We start from the raw sequence: 12,923 nt of genomic DNA on the forward strand, positions 1-12,923 counted from the left end.
TTTGACTTTTTAATTACTTTATTCAGGGGTTCAGGTATACAACAATGGTGGCCACTTACAAAGTGAAAACACAAACAACTTACTACCAAACCAAAGCAACCAACACATCACACCGTGACGGACACCTTTGCTGCATTTCACGTCGTGTCTTACATGCTAATTACACGGTCGGCATGCCGGCCACACAGTCATAAACAATTCAGACCCTGCTCCATCCCATCATACACGTAACAAAACCTTCAACTTCCACACAAAAGAGAGCAAAAAAGCAGCCTGGTGAGGGCCCAGGACGCGGCAGAGCTGGAAGTCACAGTTCGACACCGAGCCAGCCCAGTCACCCAGACAAGACAGAAAGACAGAAAGAAAGAAAGATAGAAAGAAAGAAAGAAAAGATCCTGGGTCCTTGGCTGGCAGAAACTGGTAAACTGATCTGCCTGCAGCTATTTCATTTTATTCCCACTAGGGGTCTCGCCCACAGTTTGAAAACCCCCAGCAATCATCCTAAATAGTTTGTCTATGTGCTTTTCAAGATCCTCCAGATGTAGTAGCACCTATTGCCCTATGATGAAACTGGGATATGCTATTTTTAGGTATGTAAATCTTCTCTTTCTATTATCATTTGGTTACAAGATAACTAACTTTAATTCTCTTGCTGGAACAGCCCTGGATGTAGCCCATTCTCCGCCTATAACTAGGATAAGCTTGGGATGGGGTGATACATTCTTCCATGGAAAGGAAAACAGAATTCATTATTATGACAGGGTACTTCATTTAAATGGCATTTGAGAAGCTTTTCAGAGGTTTGGAATAACAGAAATAGTCACAGCAGAAATAGATTGGTGGGCAGAATGCAGGTAAGGATGACAAAAGTACACGATTACTGTTAGTTATCAGATGGCACTGCAATTTATCACATGCATAACACCATCTCCTGTTTGTGTTCTAGACTGTAAAGAACCTGGCCTCCCACTTGGATCCACCTTTGATTAACTGACATAGCTTACACAACACATTCACATCCTGAAGCAGCTAAGCTCTCATTTGCAAAAATACATTTCTGCTTTTGGGGATTGTAAGATATCCTTCCAAATACTATCTGTAACTGATTCAGTGATGCCTTCCAAATGGAATTTGCAGACCTCTTGAAACAGCATCTCTGAGAGTCCTTCATTAATCATCCCTAGTCATCTTATTCATCCTGCCACATTGACTCTAAAGCCTAAAAATGACCACTCAAACATCAGCATTAGCAATTTTACTGATGATGACTTCTATGGGAGGGGGTGGAAGTTGAGCCCCTGTACATTTCAGGAAAGGAAAAAGAAAGAAAAAGAACCCTGCACCCCTCATAAAAGGCAAGAAGGAGAAAAACTGGTAAAAGGATAAGCATAAAAGGAAGGAAGGAGAAAAACAGGTAAAAGGATAAGCATAAAAGGTAAATAATACACATCCAGAAAAACCCCACAAAGCAATATGTAACCGCCAGGCCTCAGTCGCTCTCGGGCAGCTTTCGCTTGAGTAATAGGTGTCAAGCACTTCTCAGGTACACGTTCGTGCCTGAGCCGGTGTCCTCCACCCAAGTATCCAACCCTGCACTCGCCTGCCACGACTTGTTAGACCTCAGTGTGCAGGGTTGTCCTTCGGGTGCGCTCATTGGCCCGAGGCTCTCCGTTGGTTACTCACGGGGCTTCACCACCCCTACACTTCAGCCTCACGCCTCCTATGAAGCGATGTCTATCCTGCATCCTCCTCCTTCTGGGGAGATGGCACCATGATGAGAACCTCATCTTCCTAGTCCGCTTCTCTGTTACCCCTCCGGGGGGGGGGGGGGGGGAGAAGAAAAAAAAAACAAAGGAAGAAAACCTACGGGCAAGACCAACTCTCTAGGGCTCAGGCTCGGCCCCACTACTTGGGGACCCACTTCCCCTCCTGCGCCCCGTAGCCAGAGAAAATACCCACAAAACAAAAATGCCTGCACACCAAAAAAATCACTGGGCAGCCTGCCCCTCTGGCTTCCCTACGACCCTTCCTTGGTCTCTAAGGGAAACAGGTCATCACCTTCCTCCCGTCACTTCAACCTCCGCCCTCTCTCCTGCTCAGTGACCCATCTGGATCCAGCGGCAATATCTGCCCTGACAGCAAACCCCCTGGGGTTCTCCCCGGGGTCCTCTTCTCCCTGGCATGACTGCTTCCATGCCCTGTCGCCTCCACACTCCCACCTGCCATCAGTTTCAGCTCTCCCGATCTCCCTGTCGATGTCTCCGGACAGTGCACCGGTTAGTTCCTCACTGTCCCATGCGGACTGACATCGAGGGGTTCCTCCTCAATCTGCCCATGTTCGATCCAGCTGGCTCTGACCCCTGGGTCCCATGGGGAGTGACCTCTCAGCTACCGGCAGCAGCAGCAGCTCTCCTCCTTGTCTCTCCACCCCGACCGCAGCGTGCGCCGCCATTTTTATTCTCGCGGGCTGGCATTTGGCACTGACGTCACCGGCCAGCTGCAGCTGAATAAACAGGTGGCTGGCGAGCGGTGCAGGCTCCTCCTTCCACCCCTCGTGTGCTGTGCTCCGAGCTGCCGGTAAGTATTCTTCGTCACAGCATTTCCCGGGACACAATACTTGAAGGGAAACTTCTCGTGTCCTTAATCCTTCTTGTTGCCATACACTCTGTTTAGAACAAAGATGAACACAACACTACAGGTGAGGGAGGGCCTACTGCGTTATACATGTCATTATAACATTTTTAGAACTGTCTTATCTTCCTTTCCTGATATTCTCTCCCACCTAGAAATCTTTCAAAGGGTTGCTCTGCTTTTCCTCAGCATCTCACTGTCTTCCATCAGGGTCAAGACAGCTATGATCCTGCCTCCATTTCTGCCTGGTTGCTTTATCACCTTGTTAAACTCAAGGTGCACCTTGGAAAATGCAAGATCAGAGCTTTCACTCATTTTTTGACTATGAAAAAAACTAATAGAACAATTCTTCTGTTGCAAAGAACTCATAAAGACCATAGCAGGTCAGAATGTTTTCCTATTTGAATAGATTCCTATTTGATATTTCTGGATTTATCTTGTTAATCATGTGTAAATGTTCACACACCTAACACTAATAGTGAGCAGCATCCTGCAGCATCCTTAAAAAGATTTTGCATCACCCTAGTTGAGAATAACGGCATCAGAGACTAACTGGTACAGAGAGGCATAAATTTTCTGTAAGTCCACTCATAGCAGCTGATGAAGTAGGCTGTCACCTGTGAAAGATTATGCCTCTCTGAACCAGTTAGTCTCTCAGGGCGCCTATACATATGCTCCAACGCATTCTATTTAGAATGTATCAGAACAGACTTGATTGAGTCTGCTCCATATTTTAATTAAAATGCCCTAGCATCACTGCAGCATCATGTGTATAAGTCCCTTGGGTTTAAAAATGGCTGCTGGGTGAAAGTGTCCCATGGCCATTTTTAAATGTGGCAGCTTAATACACATGATGCTGTGGCATTTTAATTAGAGTGGCTCTCTGGGAACCACTCTAATTAAAACATGCCCACCACCACCACCACCTCTCCCAAGCATGTGTACAGCATTCTCAGAAGACTGGATATAAACACAGGTAACAACTTCTTTCTTAGAAGGCAGAGCAGGATGGCACCATAAAAAGCTTACTCATTTGGAGAGGGTTAAACTTATGTGGGCAACAGCCAACTTTGTTAAATGCTAGCTACTTCTCTCTGGTAATGATTTATGAACATTGCATAATGAGACAGCTAATAGGATGTTTACTATATGACTATGTTGGCTCAGTTTAATAGCAGATTATTGACGAAACAACAGAAAGGCAAGACAATACCTTCAAATAAAACACCTTCAGGTCAATACTGCAGAAGGATTAAGATATGATGACTCTCAACTATCAAATGTGCAGATCCTATTTATTTGTTTCCAGCCAAGTTACAGAGTTTGTTTTGCAAGTGCTGGAAATCAGCACATCAAAAGGACTACTAACTATTAAAAAGAAAGAAGAGGTCTTTGCTTGGAATTGTTTGATGGTGGGGAAGGAGTGACATCTAGTTACCCATCTGTGTATTCAAAGAACCTAACTGTTCCTATGGGAGGACAGGGTGGGACATATCAGACCTGGGGTCAGTAATCATTGAAGAGTGTGGGCCAAAATAACTCCACTTTGTCCAAACCCAACCAGTGATGATTCCACTGCCATCAAATTGCTGTTGATATGCTTTCAACCCTGTCCACCACCAAATGCAGCCCACCTACCTTAGTCAGCTCACAGAGGTAGTGAAGTCAAAGGATGTGGTCATCATGGGGGACCTGAACTTCTGGACATCTGCTGGGAAGAGCAGTCAGCCACATCTGACCGCTCACGTAGGTTCCTAGCCAGAATGCAGGACCTCCATCTAACCCAGAAGGTGCACAGTCCCACCAGGGGAAACATCTTGTTGGACCTTGTGCTGGCCACAGGAGATGACCTGGTGAGGGGACTGCGGGTGCTCAACCACCTGGGCGACAGCGATCATCGCCTGCTGGAATTCACCATCCAGCGCAGGGTGGCAAAGGCCTACAGCAAGGAAGCAGCCCTAGATTTTAGGAGGGCGGACTTCAATGAGCTAAGGAGAATAGTCGGGGAAGCACTGAGGTCCCGGAGGGGAGGGGAGCCAAGTTTCCAAGGAGAGTGGTCGCTCCTTGAGGAGACGATCCTCCAAGCCCAAAGGGAGGTAATCCCAACACAGATCAAAGGGAGCAGGAGGGCACATAATCCCCCATGGCTCACCCAAAGCACCTGGGAATGTCTCCCGGCAAAAAGGGAGGCGCACACTCAATGGAAGGGAGGGGCCATCACCAGGGAGGATTATATTGCGGTTGCTCGGGGATGCAGGGGGGCAGTCAGGAGGGCCAAGGCGGAGATGGAACTGGGACTAGCTTCCCGGATTAAGGACAACAAGAAGTCCTTTTTTAAATACGTGGGGGTAAAAAGAAGGTTCTGGGTAATGTGGGGCCCCTGCAGGACACATTAGGAAATTTGGTTGTCACACCAGATGATAAAGCCAACATATTTAACGATTTCTTTGCCTTCATCTTCCTAAGCAGGGACCGGAACAGCCACCCCCCCACTAGACTCCCCTCAGGCCACAGGGGAGGTGCACCTAGGTCAAGGGTTAGTGAGGAACTAGTTAGGCAGCTTCTGGAGGGACTGAACATATTCAAGTCAGCCAGTCCGGACAATCTCCACCCTAGAGTATTAAAGGAATTGGCTGAGGTCATTGCAGGACCCCTGGCGCGGCTTTACGAGCACTTGTGGTGCTCTGGTGTGGTGCCAGAGGACTGGAAGAGGGCCAATGTGGTTCCAATCTTCAAAGAGGGGAAGAAGGAGGACCCGGGAAACTATACGCCAGTTAGTCTTACCTTGATCCTGGGCAAGCTTTTTGAGAAAATTATTCTGGCGCATATCCACGAGGGGCCAACAGGGGAGATTATGCTTAGGGGCAACCAACATGGGTTTATTAGCGGCAGGTCCTGTCAAACCAACCTGGTGGCCTTCTATGACCAGATCACCAAATCCTTAGATGAAGGGGTAGCAGTGAACATAGTCTTCCTGGACTTTCAGAAGGCCTTCAACACTGTCTCTCACCCCGTTCTCATTAAGAAACTGGGGAGCTGTGGTGTCGACACCCACACAGTCAATTGGGTTGCCAACTGACTGGAGGGCTGCACCCAGAGAGTGGTGGTGGACGGGTCATTTTCGACTTGGAGGGATGTGAGCAGTGGGGTTCCACAGGGCTTGGTCCTTGGGCTTGCACTGTTCAACATCTTCATCAGTGACTTGGACGAGGGGGTAAAAAGCACCCTGTTCAAATTTGCTGACGACACTAAGATGTGGGGGGATGTGGGCATGCTAGAAGGGAGGAATAGGCTGCAGTTGGACCTAGACAGGTTACAAGGGTGGGCGGATGAGAATAGGATGGGATTCAACACCGACAAGTGCAAAATGATGCACCTGGGGAGGAACAACCGGCACCATACCTACAGGTTGGAGAACTCCCTTCTTGTCAGTACAGAGGCAAAAAAGGATCTTGGAGTCATCATCGACTCCAAGATGAACATGGGCTGGCAGTGTGGGGATGCAGTCAGGAAGGCCAACCGTACCTTGTCATGCATCCACAGATACATCTCAAGCAGGCCCAAGGTATGCAGCACTAGTCAGGCCACAGCTGGAGTATTGTGTCCAGTTCTGGGCACCGCACTTCAAGAGGGATGTGGACAATGTGGAGAGGGTCCAGAGGAGGGCCACTCGCATGATCAGGGGGCAGCAAGGCAGGACCTACAAGGAGAGGCTACGGGACCTGAACCTTTTCAGCCTCCACAAGAGAAGGCTGACGGGGGATCTAGTGGCCTGTTACAAACTAGTCAGAGGGGACCAGCAGGCACTGGGGAAGTCCCTGTTCCCCTGAGCATTGCCAGGAGTGACCAGGAATAATGGTCACAAGCTGGCAGAGGGTAGATTTAGGCTAGATATCAGGAGGCACTACTTCACGGTTAGGGCGGCTAGGATCTGGAACCAACTTCCAGGAGAAGTGGTGCTGGCTGCTACCCTGGGGGTCTTTAAGAGGAGGCTGAATGAACACCTTGCTGGGGTCGTTTGACCCCAGTACTCTTTCATGCCATGGCAGGGGGTTGGACTAGATGATCTACTCAGGTCCCTTCCAACCCTAGAAACTATTAAACTATACCATTGAATCCAATCCCCAGGCCACAGGTTACTTAGCCAGACTTACATAAGGTACATGTTCATGTACATCTTTTTTGTTATTTATAAAAGCTTTCTCTTAGGCTAAATGCTGCCAAAGGGATCTGCTGGTGCCTATAGGAAACTGTAACCTAGACCTACTCTAAGTGCAGAAGAGCCATAAGATCTCATCCCCAAAAGGTAAAGGCAGAAAGTTTAAGACCAGAAAGGTGTCAGTGTTGTTGGTTAGCCTTGTAACTGTGATATCTGTTTTATAATTGTATACATGAAAAGATATTCAAACAGAAAGCCAGAGCTAAATGTTTACACCCATGGGTCTGTTGTAGAGGCTTACTACTGCGTGGCGCTCTCTACAGCAGAGGTGGGCAAAATGGTGGATCTGGCCAGCATCCGGACTCCATTTCCCAGCAGCCCCTGCCCATGTCGCTTCCATGGAGACCCTAGCAGCAGTGAGCCATGACAGTGTGGGGCCAAGGTTTCCATAGAGACCGGCCACAGCAGCACTGGCAGAGCACATGGCTGGGCAGGGAGCTGCTCCAGGACCGGGGTTGGGATCCTGAGGTAGTGACAGTATAGTCTGGAGCTGGGGCAGAGCCATAATCCACTGCCTGCACGCCCCTGCCAAAGGCAGTTCTGCCCCAGTTCTGGACTGCATTGTCACTACTGCAAGATCTCAGCCCCAGTCCTGGAGCAGCTCCCTGCCCAGCTGCATGCCCTGCCAGTGCTGCTAGGGCCAGTCTCCATGAAAACACTGGCCCTGTGCTGTCATGACCCCACCCCTGCTGGGGTCTCCATGGAAACTGGCTGCCGCAAAACACAGGCAGGGGACTGTGGGAAATGGAGTCCACTACAGGCCCCTCATCCAGCCTGCGGGCTGAACTCTGCCAACCCTTGCTCTACAGAGTACATCTTCATCCCCTGAGGAAGATGCTCCCCAGAATAAGCCTTCAACATGCTGGAGAGAATAAGGTAAGGAAAATGCCATCTGTTTTCCTTACCTATGCCTCAGACTGAAATTCTAGGGAATCCTCTTTGTATCCAAACTCCTCTGAAATCAGCAGAAGGTTAAAGCATCATGAGATCTGGGGAAGTTGCTGTTGCTGTCTTTTACCTTTTGTTACATTTTACAGGTCATTTGAGCCTAATGTCTGCATGCTCCCCAGAAAGACATTAGCTTCAGCTACTCCATATGCTGGAATTAGGGACTCCTCACCAAATAACAAAAAATCAGTTTCCTTCTGGCACCAGTTAACTCAAGCAGCAATATCAGAGACTTCCTAAGAGTTTTTGAAGGTATTTAGCATATGAAATCCCAGAGAGAAAGGCAGGAATAAACAGAGAGAAGTGAAACCAGAAAGAGAGAAACTGTATAGAGAGAGAAATCAGGAAGGTGAGGAGGAGAGACAAGAAAAGAGAAGTACAGAAGGAAAAATCAAAGGGACAGAGAGAATGACAGGTAGGAGAAACAGAATTTTTTTCTTTTTGATTTGGCATTCATGGCCAAGCAAATGAGTTCTGCCTAAATTTGAACTACTTCAGCACTGAGGGCACTTGTACACATGATGGGGGTTTAGTCCCCTAAATTAAAATGGTGGGTTTTTAATTGTTATGATTCAAAACCCACTGTTTCAAAGTAGGGGCTTCCATCACCTCCCCCTCTATGCAACACTGGTCAGGCCGCAGTTGGAGTACTGCGTCCAGTTCTGGGCGCCGCACTTCAGGAAGGATGTGGACAGCATTGAGAGGGTCCAAAGGATGACCACTCGCATGACCCGGGGACAGCAGGGCAGACCCTACGAGGAGAGACTACGGGACCTGAAGCTGTTCAGTCTTCACAAGAGAAGGCTAAGGGGGGACCTGGTGCCCATCTATAAACTTACTAGGGGGGACCAGTGGGAAATAGGAGAGACCTTATTCCCCCCGAGTGCCTCCCAGAGTAACAAGGAATAACAGCCATAAGTTGTTAGAGAGTAAGTTCACACTAGACATCAGGAGGTGCTACTTCACAGTCAGGATGGCTAGGATCTGGAATCAACTTCCAAGGGAAGTAGTGCTGGCTCCTATTACCTAATTGGGGTCATTTGAGCCCAGTTTTCTTTCCTGCCCAGGGCAGGGAGTCAGACTAGAAGATCTGCAAGGTCCCTTTCGACCCTACTTCTATGAATCACTGTTATGGCGAGGGGCCTGATCCTTTTTTTTTTCCTGCAGAGCCTGCCGAAGAATCCCACAGCTACAAGCCTAGCTGCCAGTGGACCAAGTGGCCCCTGAGCTGTAGGGGAACTTGGTCCTTCCCTCCATGGCAGGAGCACCACCCTGGGGCTGCCCAGGCAGGGTGCTAGTGGGCCGAGGGCTGCCCCAACTTGGAGGCAGCACCCCACTGGATTCAACTCTTCCCCGAGACCACCCAGGGAGCAGCTGCAGGGGCCTTTCTGTCAATCAGCACTGAGGGGCAGGGCCACATGAAGGGCAGCCAGTAGACAAGATGGCATCCGCCTCCTTGTGGGCTTCCAATGGGCAGGCTCAGGGAAGAGCTGGATCCAGTGGGGTTCTGCCTCTGAGCTGGGGTAGCCCCCAGCCCACTTGCACCCACCCAGGGGGTGTCACCACTATGGAGGGAAGGACTGGGGCCCCCCACAGCTCATGCCAGCAGATCACCCCCCAGCTGTGGAAGAAGCGGGCAGGCTCTGCAGAAACAAAAAAAAAAGAATTGGGCTCCTGTCACAGGGAGGGGTCCTAGGGGTAGCCGTGAACTCCCCTAGCACCCCCTACTGTGCCAAGGTGATATTAAAAGCACCCTCACAGTCTCGCCCACCACGTCTTTGATATTAAAGTTTAAGGGAGGCTGCCCTTTGTCCTCTCTGACACGGTGCCCTGATGTATCCCAGTCTTAGTTCTCTTTTGGGTGACTCTGTGCACCCCAGCCTTAGGGGCTATGCATGGCTCCAACCACCCCTGTACCACACCCCAAGCCTCACAGATGTTCTGGACGTTGTTTGGTCAATCCCTTTCTGCGCCCCCACGGACACTCTCTGGGCTCGTCTCGCAGCCTGCGCCCCCACGGACACTCTCTGGGGCTCGTCTCACAATTTCCTGCACTGGGGCTTCTCTCACAATTGCCCGCACTGGGGCTGGGGTCAATGCACCCCAAAATGCAGTGCCCTCTCTGGCACCGGGGTCCCACACTACCACGGAGTTATGAGACCTCTTCCAACCTCTAATAGCCTCACCCAGTCCTCCAGTCTTATAAAACCACAAACAGAAGCAATAACACCAGCCAACCGCTCTAACGCAAATCTAAGCCTCCTGGCTATAACAGAAAACTAAACCATCCGGTCAGAACAACATTCAGTCCCTAACCGGGAAATATTCCAACGCATGGCAACCACCAGGTGATGCTCACGCAGTCAGGCTTCTCCTCTCTCTCTCTACACTGGCCGAGCTCCCCCTTTCTTGGTCGCCAGAGGGGAACTGCCCTCCTGGCCTCATGCCTGGGCTTAAGGGCTAAGCCCTGCCCCTTCCTGTCAGCTGGTCTTCACTGGTTGTCCTAGCAACCTGCGCCTGTGCTGCCCTGGTGACTGGCAGTTGAGCCTCCCCTTTCTCACCACTAGGGGCCTCTCCTGAGCCGTTTCCGCTTTCAGGCATAGGGCACCTAAGTGCTCTGCGACAGCCCCTCACTGCTTCTGCCTTCAACCTGCCTTTCCCATGGAGGATGGGGAAGCTAGCTTTCGAAAGGCTGCTACGTTGCAAACTAAACTACATGCAGATGTGGTTTAGTTTGCAACAAAACGAACTCATTTAAATCACAAAAAAACCCCGTACATGTACAGTGTGATGCAATTAAACCACACAAATGGGCAATTTTTGTCACGCGTACAAGTGTCCTAAGTAGGTGAAAGTGTGATTTGTGTTTTATTGAATTCATGAACTACTTTGGAAAGATTGCACAACAAGACCAGTAGAGAGGAAGAAAGGGAAAAATAGCACAAAAGACAGAAAAAGTAAATAATTTTTCTTTTTAAACACCAGGAGCTTAAAACCAGGGTAGAAGGACAGAGGTAACATTTTAATGAAAATCAAGAAATAAGCTACCATATTCAGCCAAACCAATATTGTTTAAAATTAGAACAGAATCATATAGGTAGAAGGGACCTCAGAGGTCATCTAATCTAATCATCAAAAAGCACCCCTCTTTCTTCCAGGGATTCAAACCCTGATCTCCCACATGACATATGAGGATATTCACCACTACACTTAATATACTAAAATTGAACCATCATTGAAAACAATATGAATCTCACTTTTGTTCATTTTGTTTTAAAATGTATTTTGAAGCCATAATCAAACCAGCAGTATAAGATGTTTGTCTACCCTACTTAGGACCTACAGTCAGAGCTGTCCTTTGGGGGGGAGAGCAAATTGGGGTGATTTGCCTGGGCCCCGCACTTTGTGGGACCCCACAAACAGTGCCATACAGGCCCCATGAACAGCACTGTTGGCATGTGCTGAGGGAGCCACCACACCACGCGCCACCAGCTTTGCACTCTGGCCATTCACCACCCACCTCATCCCCTGGTCCGCACTCCAGCCACTCGCCAACACCCTCCCTGCACAGGCTGATATGCCCCAGGCCCTGCACACCCCTAAGGTTGGCTCTGCCTACAGCGTATAAAGACTGGTGGTGGACTCCCAATGTTAGTACCGCATATGATAGTACAACACACTGTCTCCCTACACACACAAACACACGCACACAAACACACACAAAGTTTAAGAGCCCATCCTATAGGTCAATAAAACTATGGGCCTTGTTACATAAGACTCTAAGCACATGTTTAGTTAGATTCTAGTGAGCATTACTGTGCTATATTAAAAGTTAGAATGAGTTCTAAGCAATCATAAGAGTAATATACTTGTTACGATCTCAGCCTGCTCTGAACTAGGCTGAAGCTAGTTGTGCTCCCCCCGCTTCCCACCCTGGACACTGACTCCGGTACTAAGCACCACAGCTCGTATGTATATGTATGTACAGCAGGATGGGCAAAATGCAACCCACAGCCTGAATGCGCCCCACCAGGCCATTCTGTCTGGCCCATGGGGCCCCTATAAATTTAGAAAATTAATATTTATCTGCTCCTAGCTGCCCTCCAATGGCTTGCCAAAACTCAGTAAGTGGCCCGAAATAATTGCGCAGTCCTGATGTAGGGTATATATATCTACTCAATTTGTGAGTTCAAGAATTTTGCAGAAACTTCAAAATCCAGGACTGTCTGTGAAATTAACTTAAAAAAAAATTAATGAAAATAAAATGTTGGCTCCCCAGATGGAGCTAGCAGTCCTTGCTGCTGCAGCCTGCCCTTACAACCTTTCCAGGGAGGAAGACGCCAGCTGGCGGGATGGTACAAAGGGCAGCAGACAAGATGGCAGCTGTCCCTTTGTCCTTCCACCCCCTGCAGGGACCTTTCTGCCAATCAGCACTGAGGGCCAGGGCCACATGAAGGGCAGCCAGTACACAAGATGGCAGTCACCTCCTTGTCCCTCCTCCCCAAGTGGGACCTCTCTACCAGTCAGTGCCAAGGGGTGGGACCAGTGGAGGACATCCAGGAAATACCCGCAAAATTTGGTCAGAAAAACCCATGAAAATTGTTTAGCCTTACCACAATTTTAGTAGGTCCCTACTCTTATGTCTGCCCATGAAGATGTACAACCCCCATACCCAGAGCTTGCCACCCACCATGCTGCCTGCCCTGTGCAATCCATCCCAGGAGCACCTGTCTTTGGATGCACAGACACTAGTGTTTTTAGGTGCAGTTAATTAATACATCCTAAGTGTAAAGCCCAATATGGCCAAGAGTCTGCTAAAGTGAAAAACCAAAGGCAGCATTACTTCAATTAAATTCAGTTCTCAGGCTAATTTGCCCAAATGCCTCTGCACAGGGGTAGAAGTAACAAGGATGTAACATTGCCCCTGAGCTTTTGGGTGCTGTGTTTAAAGTGAAGACCCACTAGCAGGCCGCAGAAACAATGTGTGAGTTACTCTAGCCAGCCCACTGTTGTCTGACATATTTCAGTATCAGTCTACCAGACCTCTAGAGACACTGACTGCAGGAAACAGCTTGGTTGCATCTGTCTATGGGCAGGCTGCAGACCTCTCTCTTCTCTGCCAGCT

At 49.0% G+C, this 12,923-nt stretch overlaps 1 protein-coding gene across 1 annotated transcript in view; it reads right to left on the reverse strand.

Moving 5' to 3' along the window:
- The window catches only part of LOC149871688 (uncharacterized), a 22,372-nt gene continuing 9,449 nt past the window's right edge, over nt 1–12,923 (reverse strand). Inside the window, exon 3 of the mRNA XM_090032965.1 lies at nt 1–2,665. Coding sequence (XP_089889091.1) covers nt 2,324–2,665 — 342 coding nt within the window. The 3' untranslated portion in view covers nt 1–2,323. The remainder of the gene's footprint in view (nt 2,666–12,923) is intronic.

This window comes from Crocodylus siamensis, chromosome 2, assembly GCF_052110815.1.
Source record: "Crocodylus siamensis isolate JL-2025a chromosome 2, ASM5211081v1, whole genome shotgun sequence".
Taxonomy (NCBI): domain Eukaryota; kingdom Metazoa; phylum Chordata; order Crocodylia; family Crocodylidae; genus Crocodylus; species Crocodylus siamensis.